Source organism: Phalangium opilio, unplaced genomic scaffold (genome assembly GCF_054372755.1).
Source record: "Phalangium opilio isolate 3A_F unplaced genomic scaffold, DU_Popi_V2 ptg000011l_1, whole genome shotgun sequence".
Lineage (NCBI taxonomy): Eukaryota > Metazoa > Arthropoda > Arachnida > Opiliones > Phalangiidae > Phalangium > Phalangium opilio.
In genome coordinates this window covers 7,079,034-7,098,021 of record NW_028324147.1, presented here as the reverse complement: position 1 = coordinate 7,098,021, position 18,988 = coordinate 7,079,034, and the positions used below count along the sequence as shown (strand labels likewise).

Below are 18,988 nucleotides of genomic sequence, written 5' to 3'. Positions count from 1 at the left end.
GATGGTCGACTTTCCAAACTATTTGGTTCTTGGGATCTCGAAGGGTTTACACGTTGCGTGTTAAAGGTTGAACTTCGAGTTGTTAAATCAGTTTGGTCGCTAGTTTGATCTTGGTTTCTTGAAGAAATTATTCTTTGAGTATTTAACAACGAATTTTCGCTTGTCAAACTAGTTTGGTCTCTAGTTGACACAGGGGAACTAAAAGCCGAATTTCGACTTGTTGCCCTTCTTTGTTCTCTAGTTCGAACCTGGCTTGAGGATCCGATGTCACTCGTACTGGACCCCGAAGGTCTACTTGTTTCGGTAGATATTCTCCCAGACTGCCCTTGTATCTTCGACGGAAAATCTGGCAGTCGACTTGTTGCGAAAGATGAACTTGTTGGTTCCACCGAGCCTTCACCTTCAGACCTCGAAGAAAATATTTCCGGAATGACTGTAGTTGTTTGAAGTGAATTACGTTCCGTTGATCTTGAAGTTGGTCTCGAAGTTTCAAATGAACCGCGTTCCGTTGTACTTGAAGTTGGTCTCGAAGTTTCAAATGAACCGCGTTCCGTTGTACTTGAAGTTACTCTCGAAGTTTCAAATGAACCGCGTTCCGTTGTACTTGAAGTTGGTCTCGAAGTTTCAAATGAACCGCGTTCCGTTGTACTTGAAGTTGGTCTCGAAGTTTCAAATGAACCGCGTTCCGTTGTACTTGAAGTTGGTCTCGAAGTTTCAAATGAAACGCGTTCCGTTGTACTTGAAGTTGGTCTCGAAGTTTCAAATGAACCGCGTTCCGTTGTACTTGAAGTTGGTCTCGAAGTTTCAAATGAACCGCGTTCCGTTGTACTTGAAGTTGGTCTCGAAGTTTCAAAGGAACCGCGTTCCGTTGTACTTGAAGTTGGTCTCGAAGTTTCAAAGGAACCGCGTTCCGTCGATCTTGAACTTGGACTAGTTGTAGTTTCCGTTGGTCTGGTTGTTGTTCCAAACGAACTACGTTCCGTTGGTCTGGTTGTTGCTCCAAACGAACTACGTTCCGTTGGTCTGGTTGTTGTTCCAAACGAACTACCTTCCGTTGGTCGGCTTGTTGTTCCAAACGAACTACCTTCCGTTGGTCGGCTTATTGTTCCAAACGAACTACCTTCCGTTGGTCGGCTTGATGTTCCAAACGAACTACCTTCCGTTGGTCGGCTTGATGTTCCAAACGAACTACCTTCCGTTCGTCGGCTTGTTGTTCCAAACGAACTACCTTCCGTTGGTCTGCTTGTTGTTCCAAACGAATTCCGTTCCGTGGGTATGGTTGTTGTTCCAAACGAACTACGTTCCGTTGGTCTCCTTGTTTCAAAGGAGTTACGGTCCGTCGATCTTGAACTTTGGATAATTGTTGGTTCAAATGAACTACTTTCTGTTGATCTTGAACTTTGGATAATTGTTGGTTCAAATGAACTACTTTCTGTTGATCTTGAAGTCGGCCTTGTGGTTGTTTCAAAAGAACTACGTTCCGTTGGTCTGGTGGTTGATTCAAAAGAATTACGTTCCGTTGCTCTGGTTGCTGTTTCAAACGAACTACGGTCCGTTGATCTCGTTGTTGTTCCAAACGAACTACCTTCCGTTGGTCTGCTTGTTTCAAACGAATTACGGTCCGACGATCTTGAACTTTGGATAATTGTTGGTTCAAATGAACTACTTTCTGTCGATTTTGAAGTCGGCCTTGAGGTTGTTTCAAAAGAACTACGTTCCGTTGGTCTGGTTGTTGTTCCAAACGATTTCCGTTCCGTGGGTATGGTTGTTGTTCCAAACGAACTACCTTCCGTTGGTCTGGTTGTTGTTCCAAACGAACTACGTTCCGTTGGTCTGCTTGATGTTCCAAACGAACTACCTTCCGTTGGTCTGCTTGTTGTTCCAAACGAACTACCTTCCGTTGGTCTGCTTGTTGTTCCAAACGAACTACCTTCCGTTGGTCTCCTTGTTTCAAAGGAATTACGGTCCGTCGATCTTGAACTTTGGATACTTGTTGGTTCAAATGAACTACCTTCCGTTGATCTGCTTGTTTCAAATGAACTACGTTCCGTTGGTCTTGAAGTCGGCCTTGTGGTTGTTTCAAACGAATTACGGTCCGTCGATCTTGACCTTTGGATTATTGTTGGTTCAAATGAACTACTTTCTGTCGATCTTGAAGTCGGCCTTGTGGTTGTTTCAAAAGAACTACGTTCCGTTGGTCTGGTTGTTGTTCCAAACGAACTACCTTCCGTTGGTCTGGTTGTTGTTCCAAACGAACTACCTTCCGTTGGTCTGCTTGTTGTTCCAAACGAATTCCGTTCCGTGGGTATGGTTGTTGTTCCAAACGAACTACGTTCCGTTGGTCTCCTTGTTTCAAAGGAGTTACGGTCCGTCGATCTTGAGCTTTGGATAATTGTTGGTTCAAATGAACTACTTTCTGTTGATCTTGAAGTCGGCCTTGTGGTTGTTTCAAAAGAACTACGTTCCGTTGGTCTGGTGGTTGATTCAAAAGAATTACGTTCCGTTGCTCTGGTTGCTGTTTCAAACGAACTACGGTCCGTTGATCTCGTTGTTGTTCCAAACGAACTACCTTCCGTTGGTCTGCTTGTTTCAAACGAATTACGATCCGACGATCTTGAACTTTGGATAATTGTTGGTTCAAATGAACTACTTTCTGTCGATCTTGAAGTCGGCCTTGTGGTTGTTTCAAAAGAACTACGTTCCGTTGGTCTGGTGGTTGATTCAAAAGAATTACGTTCCGTTGCTCTGGTTGCTGTTTCAAACGAACTACGGTCCGTTGGTCTCGTTGTTGTTCCAAACGAACTACCTTCCGTTGGTCTGCTTGTTTCAAACGAATTACGGTCCGACGATCTTGACCTTTGGATAATTGTTGGTTCAAATGAACTACTTTCTGTTGATCTTGAAGTCGGCCTTGAGGTTGTTTCAAAAGAACTACGTTCCGTTGGTCTGGTTGTTGTTCCAAACGAATTCCGTTCCGTGGGTATGGTTGTTGTTCCAAACGAACTACCTTCCGTTGGTCTGGTTGTTGTTCCAAACGAACTACGTTCCGTTGGTCTGCTTGATGTTCCAAACGAACTACCTTCCGTTGGTCTGCTTGTTGTTCCAAACGAACTACCTTCCGTTGGTCTGCTTGTTGTTCCAAACGAACTACCTTCCGTTGGTCTGCTTGTTGTTCCAAACGAACTACCTTCCGTTGGTCTGCTTGTTGTTCCAAACGAACTACCTTCCGTTGGTCTCCTTGTTGTTCCAAACGAACTACCTTCCGTTGGTCTCCTTGTTTCAAAGGAATTACGGTCCGTCGATCTTGAACTTTGGATACTTGTTGGTTCAAATGAACTACCTTCCGTTGGTCTGCTTGTTTCAAATGAACTACGTTCCGTTGGTCTTGAAGTCGGCCTTGTGGTTGTTTCAAACGAATTACGGTCCGTCGATCTTGACCTTTGGATTATTGTTGGTTCAAATGAACTACTTTCTGTCGATCTTGAAGTCGGCCTTGTGGTTGTTTCAAAAGAACTACTTTCCGTTGGTCTGGTTGTTGTTCCAAACGAACTACCTTCCGTTGGTCTGCTTGTTGTTCCAAACGAACTACCTTCCGTTGGTCTGCTTGTTGTTCCAAACGAACTACCTTCCGTTGGTCTCCTTGTTTCAAAGGAATTACGGTCCGTCGATCTTGAACTTTGGATAATTGTTGGTTCAAATGAACTACCTTCCGTTGGTCTGCTAGTTTCAAACGAATTCAGGTCCGTCGTTCTTGAACTTTGGATAATTGTTGGTTCAAATGAACTACTTTCTGTTGATCTTGAAGTAGGCGTGGTGGTTGTTTCAAAAGAACTACGTTCCGTTGCTCTGCTTGTTGTTCCAAACGAATTCCGTTCCGTGGGTATGGTTGTTGTTCCAAACGAACTACGTTCCGTTGGTCTGGTTGTTGTTCCAAACGAACTACGCTCCGTTGGTCTGGTTGTTGTTCCAAACGAACTACGTTCCGTTGGTCTGCTTGTTGTTCCAAACGAACTACCTTCCGTTGGTCTGCTTGTTGTTCCAAACGAACTACTTTCCGTTGGTCTGCTTGTTGTTCCAAACGAACTACCTTCCGTTGGTCTGCTTGTTGTTCCAAACGAACTACCTTCCGTTGGTCTGCTTGTTGTTCCAAACGAACTACTTTCCGTTGGTCTGCTTGTTGTTCCAAACGAACTACCTTCCGTTGGTCTGCTTGTTGTTCCAAACGAACTACCTTCCGTTGGTCTGCTTGTTGTTCCAAACGAACTACCTTCCGTTGGTCTGCTTGTTGTTCCAAACGAACTACCTCCCGTTGATCGGCTTGTTGTTCCAAACGAACTACCTTCCGTTGGTCTGCTTGTTGTTCCAAACGAACTACCTTCTGTTGGTCTGCTTGTTGGTTCAAATGAACTACCTTCCGTTGGTCTGCTTGTTTCAAATGAACTACGTTCCGTTGGTCTTGAAGTCGGCCTTGTGGTTGTTTCAAACGAATTACGGTCCGTCGATCTTAACCTTTGGATAATTGTTGATTCAAATGAACTACTTTCTGTCGATCTTGAAGTCGGCCTTGTGGTTGTTTCAAACGAACTACGTTCCGTTGGTCTGGTTGTTGTTCCAAACGAACTACGTTCCGTTGGTCTGGTTGTTGTTCCAAACGAACTACCTTCCGTTGGTCTGATTGTTGTTCCAAACGAACTACCTTCCGTTGGTCTGCTTGTTGTTCCAAACGAACTACCTTCCGTTGGTCTGCTTGTTGTTCCAAACGAACTACCTTCCGTTGGTCTGCTTGTTGTTCCAAACGAACTACCTTCCGTTGGTCTCCTTGTTTCAAAGGAATTACGGTCCATCGATCTTGAACTTTGGATAATTGTTGGTTCAAATGAACTACCTTCCGTTGGTCTGCTAGTTTCAAACGAAATCAGGTCCGTCGTTCTTGAACTTTGGATAATTGTTGGTTCAAATGAACTACTTTCTGTTGATCTTGAAGTAGGCGTTGTGGTTGTTTCAAAAGAATTACGTTCCGTTGGTCTGGTTGTTGATTCAAAATAATTACGTTCCGTTGGTCTGGTTGTTGATTCAAAAGAATTACGTTCCGTTGGTCTGGTTGTTGATTCAAAAGAATTACGTTCCGTTGGTCTGGTTGTTGATTCAAAAGAATTACGTTCCGTTGGTCTGGTTGTTGATTCAAAAGAATTACGTTCCGTTGGTCTGGTTGTTGATTCAAAAGAATTACGTTCCGTTGGTCTGGTTGTTGATTCAAAAGAATTACGTTCCGTTGGTCTGGTTGTTGATTCAAAAGAATTTCGTTCCGTTGGTCTGGTTGTTGATTCAAAAGAGTTGCGTTCCGTTGGTCTGGTTGTTGATTCAAAAGAATTACGTTCCGTTGGTCTGGTTGTTGATTCAAAAGAATTACGTTCCGTTGGTCTGGTTGTTGATTCAAAAGAATTACGTTCCGTTGGTGTGGTTGTTGATTCAAAAGAATTACGTTCCGTTGGTCTGGTTGTTGATTCAAAAGAATTGCGTTCCGTTGGTCTGGTTGTTGATTCAAAAGAGTTGCGTTCCGTTGGTCTGGTTGTTGATTCAAAAGAATTACGTTCCGTTGGTCTGGTTGTTGATTCAAAAGAATTACGTTCCGTTGGTCTGGTTGTTGATTCAAAAGAATTACGTTCCGTTGGCCTTGTGGTTGTTTCAAAAGAATTACGTTCCATTGGTCTGGTTGTTGTTCCAAACGAATTACGTTCCGTTGGTCTTGAACTTAGAATAGACGTATTGTCCAATGAGGATGCTTCATTGGTCCTCGAAGAAGCTTCATTTGAGCTTGTTCTAGACGTTGGCTCTATTGAATTTGTATTCGAATCCCACGGTGGTATTATTGTCCCTGATGATTCGAAAGTGTTTGTTCTAAAAGATGGTTCAATGGAACTTTGGTCTGTTGTTCTTGTAGACGCTTCGTTTGACCTTGATATAGAAGTTGAGATGGGTCTTGATGTTGTTTCAAATGAACTGCGTTCCGTTAAACTTGAAGTCGGGTTAGAAGGGATTTCAAATGAACTTCGTTCTGTTGATATAGAACTTGGCCTAGACATTGAATCAAATGAGCTACCCTCCGTGGCTCTCGAAGAAGCGTCATTTGAAGTTGATCTAGATGTTGGCTCAACTTTATTTGTATCCGAATCCCAGGGTGGTATTATTGTACCCAAGGGTTGAATGGAAGTTCCCTGACTTGTTCTTGAAGAAAGAGTTGACCCTGAGGGTTGAAAGGTACTTCCCTGACCTGTTCTTGAAGACCTCGATAGCTCATTGGAACTTCCCTGACTTGTTCTTGTAGAAATAATTGACCCTGAGGGTTTAATGGAACTACCCTGGCTTGTTCTCGAAGAGACAATTGATCCTGAGGGTTGAATGGAACTTCCCTGACTTGTTCTTGAAGAAATAATTGACACTGAGGGTTCAACAGAACTTCCCTGACTTGTTCTTGAAGAAATAGTTGACCCTGAGGCTTCAACTGAATTTCGATCTGTTGTCCTAGTTGGTAAAATTTGTTGTGATGTAGACTGAAAACCTGCACCATTCCTTGTGGAAAGTCCTTCATCACTACTGCTTGAACTACTATTAAACCTCGCTGGCGTAGAAGGTTGTAAAGTAGGTGTTGGAGTCGAACTTGTCTGCATTGTTGGCTCTACCGGAATTGGGAGTCCCCCACCTACCTCGATGAAGGTTTGAATCATGTTTGTCGTTGAAGAATCCGTGGACAAATTGGCTGTTGCGGCGCATATATCCAGGTAAACGAAACCACAGGTGAACCGAACAAGTAACTAAATACGAAACATCTTATTAGAAAAACTTAAATTTAAACCGAAGGCCGAACATCCACTTACATTTCCTTGGTATCGAAATTTGAAATTATCGCAGACATACGGGCACCAAATACACTACAACGAAGACAGAGAAGCCAGTGTAAATTAACTATAAATGTAGTTATAACTTCAACAATAACAAAAGTACCCGATCAGTTGGGTTTTGGGCTGCCGAACTATCAATTGAAACGATACCAAAGGATTTACCAGCACGGACGCTGGAGTCGCTATTTGAAGATGAGTCGGTTGCGAACGCCAAATTAGCGTCATAACCAGTGGTATCGCACACCTATGTATTTTGTTTTTGATTTAACTTCACATTCATAAAAATTATGTATTTAAAAGTAGCCACTCACGTTAAATTCTACGTAACCACAAGTGTACCGATTAAATTGCTAAAAATAATTATTCGTGAATTTTTTAGCTTCATTCAATTATTTCGGTGTAATGAAATAGTTTGAAGAATGACTTACAAGTCCCGCGATTTGAAACATAAATGTATCACAAAAATTCGGCAATAATGTGCACTGTAATACGCGGAAAAATATTTTAGAAACTGGGCCAACTTCGACAAGAATCTATTCAATATCCACATTTCTATTTTAGAATAAATTGAATAAATTCAGTTAAAATATTAACTTGATTATATTGTGATGGTGGAGCGCCGTCAACTTCAATGAAATCAAGTGACCATAAACCCTTAACTTTGGCTAAAACTTGAAACAAACAATAACAAAGATAATCAATTCTTTGAACACTTCAAAAGCCGTTAGAAAATTAAACCTAAAGTTGAACAATAAATGAACTTATTCTTTAAAGGGATAGTCGCAAGCTAAGGGTCTTTTCCATCAGAGCGACACCGTAAGTGCCCAAGTTTCGTTTTCGAAACATATTCGATTATCGCATAGCAAAACTAACTTATTGATCTCAATTTTCAAGTATTTGAAACGATGGAAAGCTTGTGATAGTCGAAACTAAACGCTACTATCCCTTTAATTTTAAAATGACCCTCACTCACCGAGAAGTATTAAAGTTAAGTAATGTTTCATCGCGGCTACAATCGGACACTATAGCGGTTAAGTTCAAACTGAATGCGTCTGGTTTGATGGTATAGGCAAGACTTAATGAGAAAAATAATGCAAATACTTGATGGGAAAGTACCCTGATATAAAATATTCTAAGCACACACATGTGTCTGTATTCAAAAAGTCAGATATCAAAACCAATAGAAGTATCAAGGTCTTTAACGTCCAGTTCAAGCATCTCTATCCAGTCGCGTCATGTCACGCAAACTACAACTTAGAGACCTGCTAAATCATTGTGGTTTTAATACCAATATCACAATTCCTAGCAGCCATGGCCGTTAGAACAGTACTTGCAAGTACTTGAACCAAACATTGTTTTGATATGTTTAAGATTTCTGTTTTCGTAAGACAATTGTACCCAAAGAATTGGTGTTAAAGTTGGTACGAGATTAAAATCGCAAGTAATTTTTACGGATGTTGACTCTTAAGTAAGTAGAGGTAAGTGTCGCTTCCGTTGAAAAAGTGCTGGCATCACGTACTGACTTAATTTAGTATTGATTTATTTATCTTTATAATATATTTTTAATGGAAAATTTGTGGTTATAGTTTGGCTTTGTCAAGGGGCGTTATTATATTTCAAGGACCGTCGAACAATTTATTGCCATTCAGGATGTTTTAGTAGAAGGAAGGGTTTTGGGGGTTTTTTTAATTTCGAAAGGAAGCCGTGTTTATTTTGATGATTAAATACATTTGACACGAAGTTTCATAGCAATGGTAGAAAAACCCCAAGAACGTATTCACCATTTTAAAGAGCATTTTTAGGAAAAAAATCAAAATGATCGCGTCATAGTGCCCCTTTCACAACAGGACGAGGTTAACAAATAAAAAACACATGGCTGACAGCTCGGTCTAGTATCGCGCTACTAGTTAGTTATACAAACTATTCTCACTATGAAGTTATACAAAAAGTACATTTCGTTGACACCATGTAAAATGAGAAGCAAACGACCTTCCTCTGAACTTCTACACGAACCAACCAATCAATCACAGAAGAGGTTTTGGGGGGTCAAATGTTTATAGAAAATAGTACTGTATGGTGACGATCCAATAGTTAGTTCTTGGTACTCGAGTTAGTATCTGCAGGGATAGATTTAATTTTAGAAGTAGGAATATAGAACAGAGTACTCTGGGCGCGTCAAAGTCCTGGACCCCCCTTCCCCGGGACGTTGGGGTATGAAAGAAGAGGCGGATCATAGCGACAGAGGTAAAAAGGAATTACGTATTTTTCGCCGTCCCCGTCAGCAACGTCATCAAAACGTAGTTTAAGTGAGCCAATAAGATAATTTAAACTTTTCCTTACGTGTTGGTGGGAGGGGCTCTATATTGGGCTATGAGTCGGACTGAAGCAAATACTAACCGTTCTCCATTCCTACTTCTAGAATTAAATCTATCCCTGGTATCTGCTACTTTAGGAGCCTTTTCGCGCATGCTCCCCGTGCTAGGGTGGTCAAGAGGGGGTCGACACTATATGAAGTTGCATGGTTATATGATAAATGCAATATCAGGGAAGAGAAGTAAAGACACAGAGAATCATTAAGGTGCCACAATCATGGCATGCTTCGAGATAAAGTAGGATGTTATATCCCTTTATTGACGTCACCATGGACTAAGAGTAATATAGGGTCTTTGCGCGTGACGTCAAGTTACCTACCCCCTTTCCTCTCCCCTTGCCGGCTGCCCGCTCTGGCCACGTTAGAACGCCATGTTGACATCCCCTGAAAACCGGTTTTCGCCCCCTATTTCTTCTCCCTTTTTACTCTCGCGGAAACACCCTATACTCACTAAAATACACACCTTATCTCCTCCTAAATGGGAGATAAGAATTCCGGTCTCTTTTCGTTTTTCCTTGACCATCTAGATAATGATTGGATAAAATGATTAAAATCCCATGTCCACACATCTTAAAGTTTTAACTTTTAACCATTATTAAGAATGTTAAAACTTCTGTGTAAAATATCTTAATAACCCAAACCCCATCTTGTTTATGGTTTTTTAGTTCCTTCCCTAAACTTCTTGAGGCTATCATTCTTATTACTTCTGTCCAATATCATAAACTAATAAAATGGATTGTTTTCCCGGTAGTTACTTAAATTCTGTTAACCAGAAACCGAAATTCAATATTCAAATTAATCATTATGCAAATGAAAATAAACAAAACAAAGAATATATTTCAAACAATATTTATTTTAATACCAAAAGCTTTCAAAAACCAAAAAAATCTAATTATATTTAGATTTAATTAAATTTGCTTGTAGAATTTTGGAATATCATCTCCACTAAGAACTGTACGTTCAATTCCATCCTTGGTAATAACTCCCAAACGAATAACTCCACCACTTGAACTATCTCGAGACATAGCCAAAGCCAATGCTATTTCAAATTTAAAATATGTTTTCAAAAAACCTTCCTGGATTGAATTTGAAAATCAATCTCAAGTTATCATACAATTTGTGACAAATTTCGTGGCCTCTTCTTTTCCCATGCCTTCTTTGAAGTTTGAATCAACATATCCATACATATAAGAGCTTCCTGATCCTCCAATCGCTACTGTCTCTTTTTTAAGCATTCCACCCATAGTAATAGAGTATACGGATCCTCCGTTACGTTTATCCCAACCAGCGCAAATAATACCGGCTGACAATTCATCACGATGATTGTAACAAAGCTCCTTAAAGATGTTAGCCGCTAATTCTACAGTTGGTGGTTCTCCCATTTCCTTTCTAATAAGATCAACTGGGATTATAACCACTTTGCTTCGGAATCAAATGTTCAATCAAAAGATTTACTGGTTAAAATCCAAATGATAAGCTACAATATCAGCCACAGCTTGGGTATGAGCCGCAGCTCCTGAACGGCAACAATAAATGTGGTCAGTGACTTTCGTCAGCTTATCAGCAACGCGATCCGCTACGTAATTTCTATTAAAAAACGTCAAAAAATATCGCTTTTACAATGAAATTATGATTACAATCATATAGGTAATCATTCATACCCCATAGATGTTCGGGAATCAGCACCAATCACAACTCCATCAGCGATTTGTACTGCCATAATGGATGTCTTAAATGTTTTAAAACTTTATTTAAGTTAAACGAAAACTAACTCTACTCATGCCAGTAAACATTTAAGTAATTAAAATGCAGTTTTATTAATATTTTTACTACGAAATGACAAGCATATTATCGTCCAAGGCTTAACACTTACACCAGTTAATTCCATTTCAGTGACAAAATCGGGAGCGGGTTTAACTATATCCGGTACAATTACGTGCCCCGTAAAGTGTTTAACTCCGACGTCCATTTTTAGTATTATTTAATTAACAAATTAACCGTTTTAAATAAATGTTTGACAGACTTTTTCTCAAGCGGCCAACGTCTCGACCGGGAACACACTGTATCTGGATTCTGTAATCAAAGAGAGTATAGGGGAGGAGTGGAAAGAGGGGCAAAACTTGTCTCGCTTTTCTACCGCGCATCTTCAATGCGCAGTACCGAGGCATTTCCGTTTGAGACATTAAATGGTATCGTAGGTGGCGCTATTGAGCCGGAAACTCCCTCGTACCGCTAGCCTTGCCGCTAGTATAATTTAAGCGAGACATAACTATTTACGCTTGTGGAGCGGGGGAGCTTCCACTCCTCCCTTATATTCTCTGTGCTGTAATAATGCTGTATCACTAGACTGCAGCGCCATCTGATATTGCTGCGTCGCAAAACCATAACAATAGCCCACTTGATCACGCACGCTGGCTGCACGCGCTCTAGAAGCCCGTCCAAACGATTTTTTTTACATGTTAACTCGCGAATACGGCGCGTCACATAGGTTCGGTCTAAACTTTCAAACCCGTCTGGTTTTAACATGGGCCTCTATGGGAGGGGACCAGTTTTTTCAACGTTTTTGACAATATTAGTGCATCTACTGGTTCAAATCTCTTGAAGTTTTAATGAGAAAGGTTTGATATTATCCTGTAAAATTTAAAGTCTTCAGCTATAATAGTTTTTTTTATAAAAAATAAAAATCATCACATAGGAGAGAAATTGAAGGATTTCTCTACTATCAATTTCTCTACTATGTGATGATTTTTATTTTTTATAAAAAAAAACTATTATAGCTGAAGACTTTAAATTTTACAGGATAATATCAAACCTTTCAATACACGTCTCATTAAAAATTCAAGAGATTTGAACCAGTAGATGCACTAATATTGTCAAAAACGTTGAAAAAACTGGTCACCTCCCATAGAGGCCCATGTTAAAACCAGACGGGTTTGAATTTTAGACCGAACCTATGTTATTCTCATTTTTAGGGTCGATTGAGCGGGCTTCTATAGCGCGTGCAGCCAGCGTGATCAAGTGGGCTATGCCATAACACACCTTTAACGCGGGATTTTTCAAATACCCATTTCGCAAGACCCTAACTTTTTTCAGCCAAATTTTCTAAAAGTATAGAATAAATCTAGATTATCGTGATTTATTCAATACTTAACAACAAATTTTATATTAAAATTACACGTTTTCTTATGTACAACTATTTATTCAATCATTCGTTTATTTTCTACAAAGTAAGCAGAGTGACTTGCATGTGAACATCGGTTTTAAGTTACATTTGGTTTGACGATTCAAGTAAAAAAGCACTACCATTAAGGATAATAACAAATCAGCAAATGTAGCAATTAAAAATTTGTGCGTGCGACGAAATTAATCAGTTTAATTAACGCAAATTCTGAATAGCTTCCGTATTCCATAAAAACAGCTTAATTATTAATCTTTATTAACAATTACAATTTCACACTATATTAATCTTTCTTAGTAATTTTAAATTGAATATCACACCCTAGTTCAACAATCCACTTGAAAAACACATAATTTCCAACGATAATTTTGAGTGGGAGTCCCAAAACCAGGGAAATTATTAACTCCTTCAGAAAATGAAATTCTCTACCGTTTTTGTAACGTTTCATGGCCCAAAAAACAAACCCGTGTAAATTAACAGCCAAAATGAAACTCTTGAGCACAACAATTACAGTTGGTATGGGTAGCGGGTACAATTTGGTTACCAACAAATCCAGTAAGACAATCGGAGACGATAGCAAACACACCACGAAAAGATACATTGAAAACTTGGTTTTAAAACTGAAATCACACTGCAAACATAAACTCAATCCTTGAATAATTCTACATTGTTGCGCCACAAAGTCCTTAACTGTCAGGGGACCTAATTCAATCATGTTACCATCAACCCAACCAAAACTGTACCCCATTTCCGTCGCCTTCATTGCGAAATAGGCATTTTCCGTAATGGAACCCTTGAAACCTCCGTCGAAACCGACCTGCTTCTCAGCGCCAACCTTGCACAACATGTATGATCCTTTCCAACCAAAGAAGCAATTGTTCAAGTACTTGAATTGAAACTTTCCATACCCTAAATCCATCAGTAGACGCCACACATTTAAAATCTGTGTTGGGAAGACCGATATTTGTTCCGTATCCAATTCGACATATCCTTGTCCAAAGGGGTGACGATTATCCCTGGCAAAGTTGAGGACGCCTTTCAAACAATCAACGGAGCAAATACCATCCTCGTCTAAGTGAAGTACCCAATCTTCGTCTTTTAGAATGTTACAATCCGTTTCTAAACAGTACTGCAAGTTTCGGCCTTTATACAATGCACCATTCTTAGTCTTGTAACTGGACGGAACAAGTACTTCCCGCAACTTAGGATGTTTGGGTAGTTCCAGTCGTTTTTGCGTAACAACTTCAATTAAATAATTAACCATCCCTAAATCTTGACACGCCTTCAAGTTCTTTCTTACATTTTCCTCAATCAACTTCGGATAATCTCCTTTGGTAACAATACGAAGGCAGATAAATGGCGCGTCATGCAATGACGGATTTGTAAGTTCAACCTCGTCATGGAAAGAATCGTAGAGGAATAACCCCAAGAAAGTACAGACGGAAGAACACAAATTGACCAAAGGTAGCAAAGAAATGGTGTACATTAAGCAAGTACTTAATATTCCGCAAGTTCTCCACGAATTCACACGAAAATCTTGGGTTGTTACCTCTACAAACGCAAGGGTGTAGATCAACACTAAAAATACGGTACAGTGAAGCAAGTGAAGACGATGTCTCGAAACAGCATTTAAGACACAATTCTCCAATAAATGATCTAATATTTTTCTCATCTTCCTAACTGTTTTTCAAACGTGCTCGCGGCAAACGTAACGAATTAGAGTAGGAACGAGGTAACCGTAATTTACAGCTCCAGTGTTTGTATTCAAACAGACGCGGTAACAGTCGTTCATAGAGTGAGTGTTAGTTGTCTGACGCGAGCGGCGTTATGTTGAATGTATAATTAAGTACATGCAAAACACATGGGGTATAATTTACAGGGGTAGAGCAAGATTGCAGTATATCGTGTGAGTTAAGACAGTACTTTCCAAGGGTCTAACCACCGTCAGATTCCCTGTACACCGATTACAGTTTACTTGTAATCATTTTAGGACAGTTAAAGGCAGGGCTTTTAAAGATTACGTATATTCACTTAAGTACAGTCAAAAGGTACAGTCGTGTACACCGATTACAATGACTCGGTGACAGGCCTTTCGGTACTTTCTGGCAACTTTGCCCTTATTCTATCAAACTTGAAGGAGACTGAAACTATCACGGAACCCAGACAAAAATTTAAATTCCTTATAGGAAAAATGCAAATTTTCTTCCGGAATTTTATAGGAGAAAAAATGTGCTCTTATAGGAAAATATAGGAATAAAAATGCTCATATATAATACTATATTAGGTTGAACGACGTAGAAAAAGCAAAATAAAAAAGAACAAACTGGATCTTACTTTGAAATGAGGAACTTGAATTAAAATATAATAAATGAGCAAAATTTTGGTAAAATTGACGCTAAACTATACGAAAACTTCGACTAAGTCAAAAATATAGGACCTTTCATAGGATATTATAGGACCTTTTATAAAATTATAGGATATTATAGGTCCTTTCATGAAATTATAAGATATTATAGGTCCTTTCATGAAATTATAGGATATTATATGTCCTTTCATGAAATTCTAGGATATTACAGGACCTTTCACGAGATTATAGGATATTACAGGACCTTTCACGAGATTATAGGATATTACAGGACCTTTCACGAGATTATAGGATATTATAGGACCTTTCACGAATATTATAGTACATTATATGACCTTTCACGAATATTATAGGACCTTTCATGAATATTATAAGACCTTTCATGAATATTATAGGACCTTTCATGAATATTATAGGACCTTTCATGAATATTATAGGACCTTTCATGAATATTATAAGACCTTTCATGAATATTATAAGACCTTTCATGAAATTATAGGACCTTTCATGAAATTATAGGACCTTTCATGAATATTATAGGACCTTTCATGAAATTATAGGACCTTTCATGAAATTATAGGACCTTTCATGAATATTATAAGACCTTTCATGAAATTATAGGACCTTTCATGAAATTATAGGATAATATAGGACAGGTTCAAAAATATAGGATTTTATAGGAATTATAGGACTGCTGGGCTCTCTGATTACTACGCAATAACACCTTAATTTTCTTTTTTTAAAAGCTTTTATTATTACAATTTCAACAGATGTACAAGTGACGGTAAAAGTTTAAAAATGTCCCAAGGTGCAACCAACTTTGGTTAACTTATTTTTGTTTTTAGTTTTGGAACAATTGTACCTAAGCGCCATAGATTTGGGGTTATATTTCCCGTACGTTATTTTATCATTTAACTTGGGCTGCTGCTTGTGGATTTGGGTTACTCTTTTATTTTGACTGGAAAAATAGGATAATTTGAGTGTAGTAGTATTTGCAAATGCTGCGTTTTGGATGAAAACGTGTGCTCTTTACCTGAAAACTTCGGGAAATTGTTTTTTGTTTTCAGAAATTATTTTGCAAACGTTACAAAGAGCCTGGTTGTTAGTGAGTCTGAGCTTATGAACACCTGAATCGGAAAATTGTTCACAATTTCAAATAATCATTACTAAATTTGTTTATAATGACTTGGAAAGGAAGATAACTTTCTATAATTAAAATTAAAGGTTATAGCATTATACCTTAAAAGAACGGCCTTTTTCTAAATATTAAAGGAAAAGTAATAAATGATCTGTTATTACGAAATAATTAGCATTTAATTAGCCCTAAAAATAATCAAGGACTTCTGCGCCATCCGTCATTGGTTTAGTGGCGTCTGCTAAATCGAACCACATACCACTACGGGATTGGTTGAATACACAGAGAGGTAAAGGTAAAGCAGGGCATAGCCCACTCCAGCGTGGGAAATAAGGCGGTGGCACAGGGCAAATGACCAGTTTAAAAATTGCCTGGACCAGTTTAAAAATTAAATCGGAGGGGGGTCAGTGGTCCACTTGTCCACTAATAAAATTCAAGGGTTTCCAGAGTCCAGACATTAGCTAATGTATTGTAATTATCCACTTCTTCAATTTAGCAGACGACGCGCCCTGGTCAGTGGTCTTGGACCAGTTTATTTATTCCAGGCCAGAGGGGTCGCTGGCCCAATGTCCAGTTTAAAAAAAATCCTTATTTCCCACCCTGGCCCACTCGATCACGCGCGTAGGCGGTTCGCTTTAGCAGACGACACTAAACTAATGGCGGATGGCGCAGTAGTTCTTGATTATTTTTAAGACTAATTAAATACCAATAATTTTGTGATAAGAGAAGATTTATTTATTTTAATATTTAATTCCATTTATATTTAGAAAAAGGGCCGTTGTTTTAATGAATAATGTTATGTTACCTGTGAACCTTTCCTTTAAATTTAAAATACCAAAAATTGTAATATGATATCTAAACACTCACATATTGGCGAATTTGGTTCCAACTTTTCAGAACTTTCATTATTATCATTACAACTAATGAAAATTAAATATTAGGCCTACTTATATTTAAAGAGATAGGCCTACTTGTGAATTTGAATTTTAATTACCCCTTGACAAATTTATGCGTCAGATTTTCATCTTCCCGAAATTTTTGCAAATTTTCAAAATATTTTTCTGGTAATGATAAGACTGAAATTTTGGAATTATCCAAGGTCCCAGCGATAAAATCATAACCTAATAATGGTTCGCCTCTAGTGTTCCAAAACTCTGATTCCTAATTAGTAATTAGCAAATATTCCTCATAAATTATTAAAATAAATAACTAAATTTAAATCAGTTTGAAATTATTTATATATATACCGGTTTAACTTGACTAAATTTTGATATTGCGCAACTTCTAGTCACCGGTTTTGATCTAATATTACCCGAATCCCTTAATCTATGATTAATTAACAATAATAGTTAAATTCCAATTAGTTAATTAAGTTAAAAGTAAAGCCTACCTTTTTAAATAAGTATCTTTGAGATTATCTTCAAAAACACTCTCATCTTTGAGTAACTTTTGTTTCTTAGACTTCTGTATAATTTCTTTAAAACCATTTCTTTCGGAAGGCTTAGTTAAATCTACATTAGCGTTATAACTACCTCCGCTATCGGTATCAGAATCAAGAACACCTAATTCATTGTCTTTTTGATCGCAACTTAAACTATTTGAAACCAATTTAGTTTTGCTTAATTCTGTTGTATTATCCTGACATTTCTTAATCTTTCTCGTAATAGTTCTAGGCGTCGTAGTTCTCCTACTTCTCGTTAATATCTGATACTGTCTTTGGTGAAGTATAGCTGGTTTCACGTTAATATCATTAACATTATTGATAATGTTACCATTCCAAATGGGATCACCTTCATTTACGTGGTAAACATTAGGGTATACCTTTCGTTTGGGCCTTGGAGAAGGTTTCGCCAATTGTTTTATTGTTTTGTCAATTTCGTCTTGGGTTTTGTATTTTGATTTTAGACGTTCTAAACTAACAACTAACTGATTTTGACCTATTTCTAATGATTCAACTAAACCTTGATTGAAATTTCGCAGCCCGTCCTTACTACTTTGATTTGTTTTCGTTTTTAAACTCATAATTAAAATCGTTTAAAACTTAATTTCACTTAAATTTACTTGGTTATCGTCTCGCCACAAGTTTAAAAATTTTCAAATTTACGCCACACACTTATGGCATCCACAGTTGCCATGGTAACGCGTGCAGACAACTTCGATCCGAGAAGTGCCTCCACCTATGAACATTTACTTTCAAAAGAAAAAGCAGATAGGAATCATAGGATGCGGCAGCGGGCCCGGTTTAGGTCCGAGAAGTGGTGCCACCTATGAACATTTACTTAAATTACTTTCAAAAGAAAAATCAGATAGGATGCGGCAGCGGGGTTTATGTCCGAGAAGTGGTGCCACCTATGAACATTTATTTCTAAATTAACAGGTTGGTAAACCCAGTGCCAAGGATAAATAATGCGCGTGAGTAAATTTGTTTTCACGCTATAGGATAGGCAACTCCCTATCTCTGACGACAGCTTATTCTGTATATACTTTGTTACAACATTGGTTGTCAGCACGCGCAAAGCTAGGTGTCTATGTAACCTAGCTTTGTACGTGCTGTCAAGAGACAATAAACTTCAGGATTTTCAGGATTTAAAATATTCGCCAGTTTTTTTAGCTCGAGTGAATGGACCTCTAGGCCTTTCAAATACGTGTGAAATTGCCTCTCCACCCTACTACACGTATTTGAAACAAAAGCCTAGAGGTCCGTGCACTCGAGCTATGAAACTCGCGCATATTTTAAATCCTGAAGATCCTGAAGTTTTCGTCTCTTGACAGCACGTACAAAGCTAGGTTACATAGACACCTAGCTTTGGGCGTCCTGACAACCGATGTTGTAACAAAGTATATACAGAATAAGCTGTCGTTCGAGATAGGGAGTTGCCTATCCTACAGCGTGAAAACAAATTTCCTCACGCGCATTCTTTATCCATGCCAGTACAGTTGTTTTTTCGATTAGATTATTTAATTGAATTTGTAAAGAAAAATGTAAATTATGGTCAAATTTTGCTTTCACATGCACGAGCAAAGAAGTATGAAGTATTTT

General features: G+C 38.5%; 2 protein-coding genes and 1 pseudogene across 2 annotated transcripts; all 3 read right to left on the bottom strand.

Annotated features, from left to right (window-relative positions):
- Nucleotides 1-10,103: 10,103 nt before the first annotated feature.
- Prosbeta1 (proteasome beta1 subunit) lies at nt 10,104-11,352 on the bottom strand. Its single transcript, XM_089859726.1, has 5 exons — nt 11,144-11,352; nt 10,932-10,999; nt 10,726-10,857; nt 10,385-10,659; nt 10,104-10,309 (listed from the first exon to the last, which is right to left on the bottom strand). Exons 1-5 carry the CDS (start codon nt 11,237-11,239, stop codon nt 10,179-10,181), a joined length of 702 nt encoding a protein of 233 aa, XP_089715852.1. The 5' UTR covers nt 11,240-11,352; the 3' UTR covers nt 10,104-10,178.
- Nucleotides 11,353-12,731: 1,379 nt separating this feature from the next.
- Nucleotides 12,732-14,120, bottom strand: LOC149710157 (glycolipid beta-1,4-mannosyltransferase egh pseudogene; annotated as a pseudogene).
- Nucleotides 14,121-15,542: 1,422 nt separating this feature from the next.
- LOC149710156 (uncharacterized) lies at nt 15,543-18,177 on the bottom strand. Its single transcript, XM_089859725.1, has 6 exons — nt 17,339-18,177; nt 17,196-17,274; nt 16,943-17,109; nt 16,816-16,868; nt 15,847-15,940; nt 15,543-15,771 (listed from the first exon to the last, which is right to left on the bottom strand). Exons 1-6 carry the CDS (start codon nt 17,968-17,970, stop codon nt 15,606-15,608), a joined length of 1,191 nt encoding a protein of 396 aa, XP_089715851.1. The 5' UTR covers nt 17,971-18,177; the 3' UTR covers nt 15,543-15,605.
- Nucleotides 18,178-18,988: the final 811 nt, after the last annotated feature.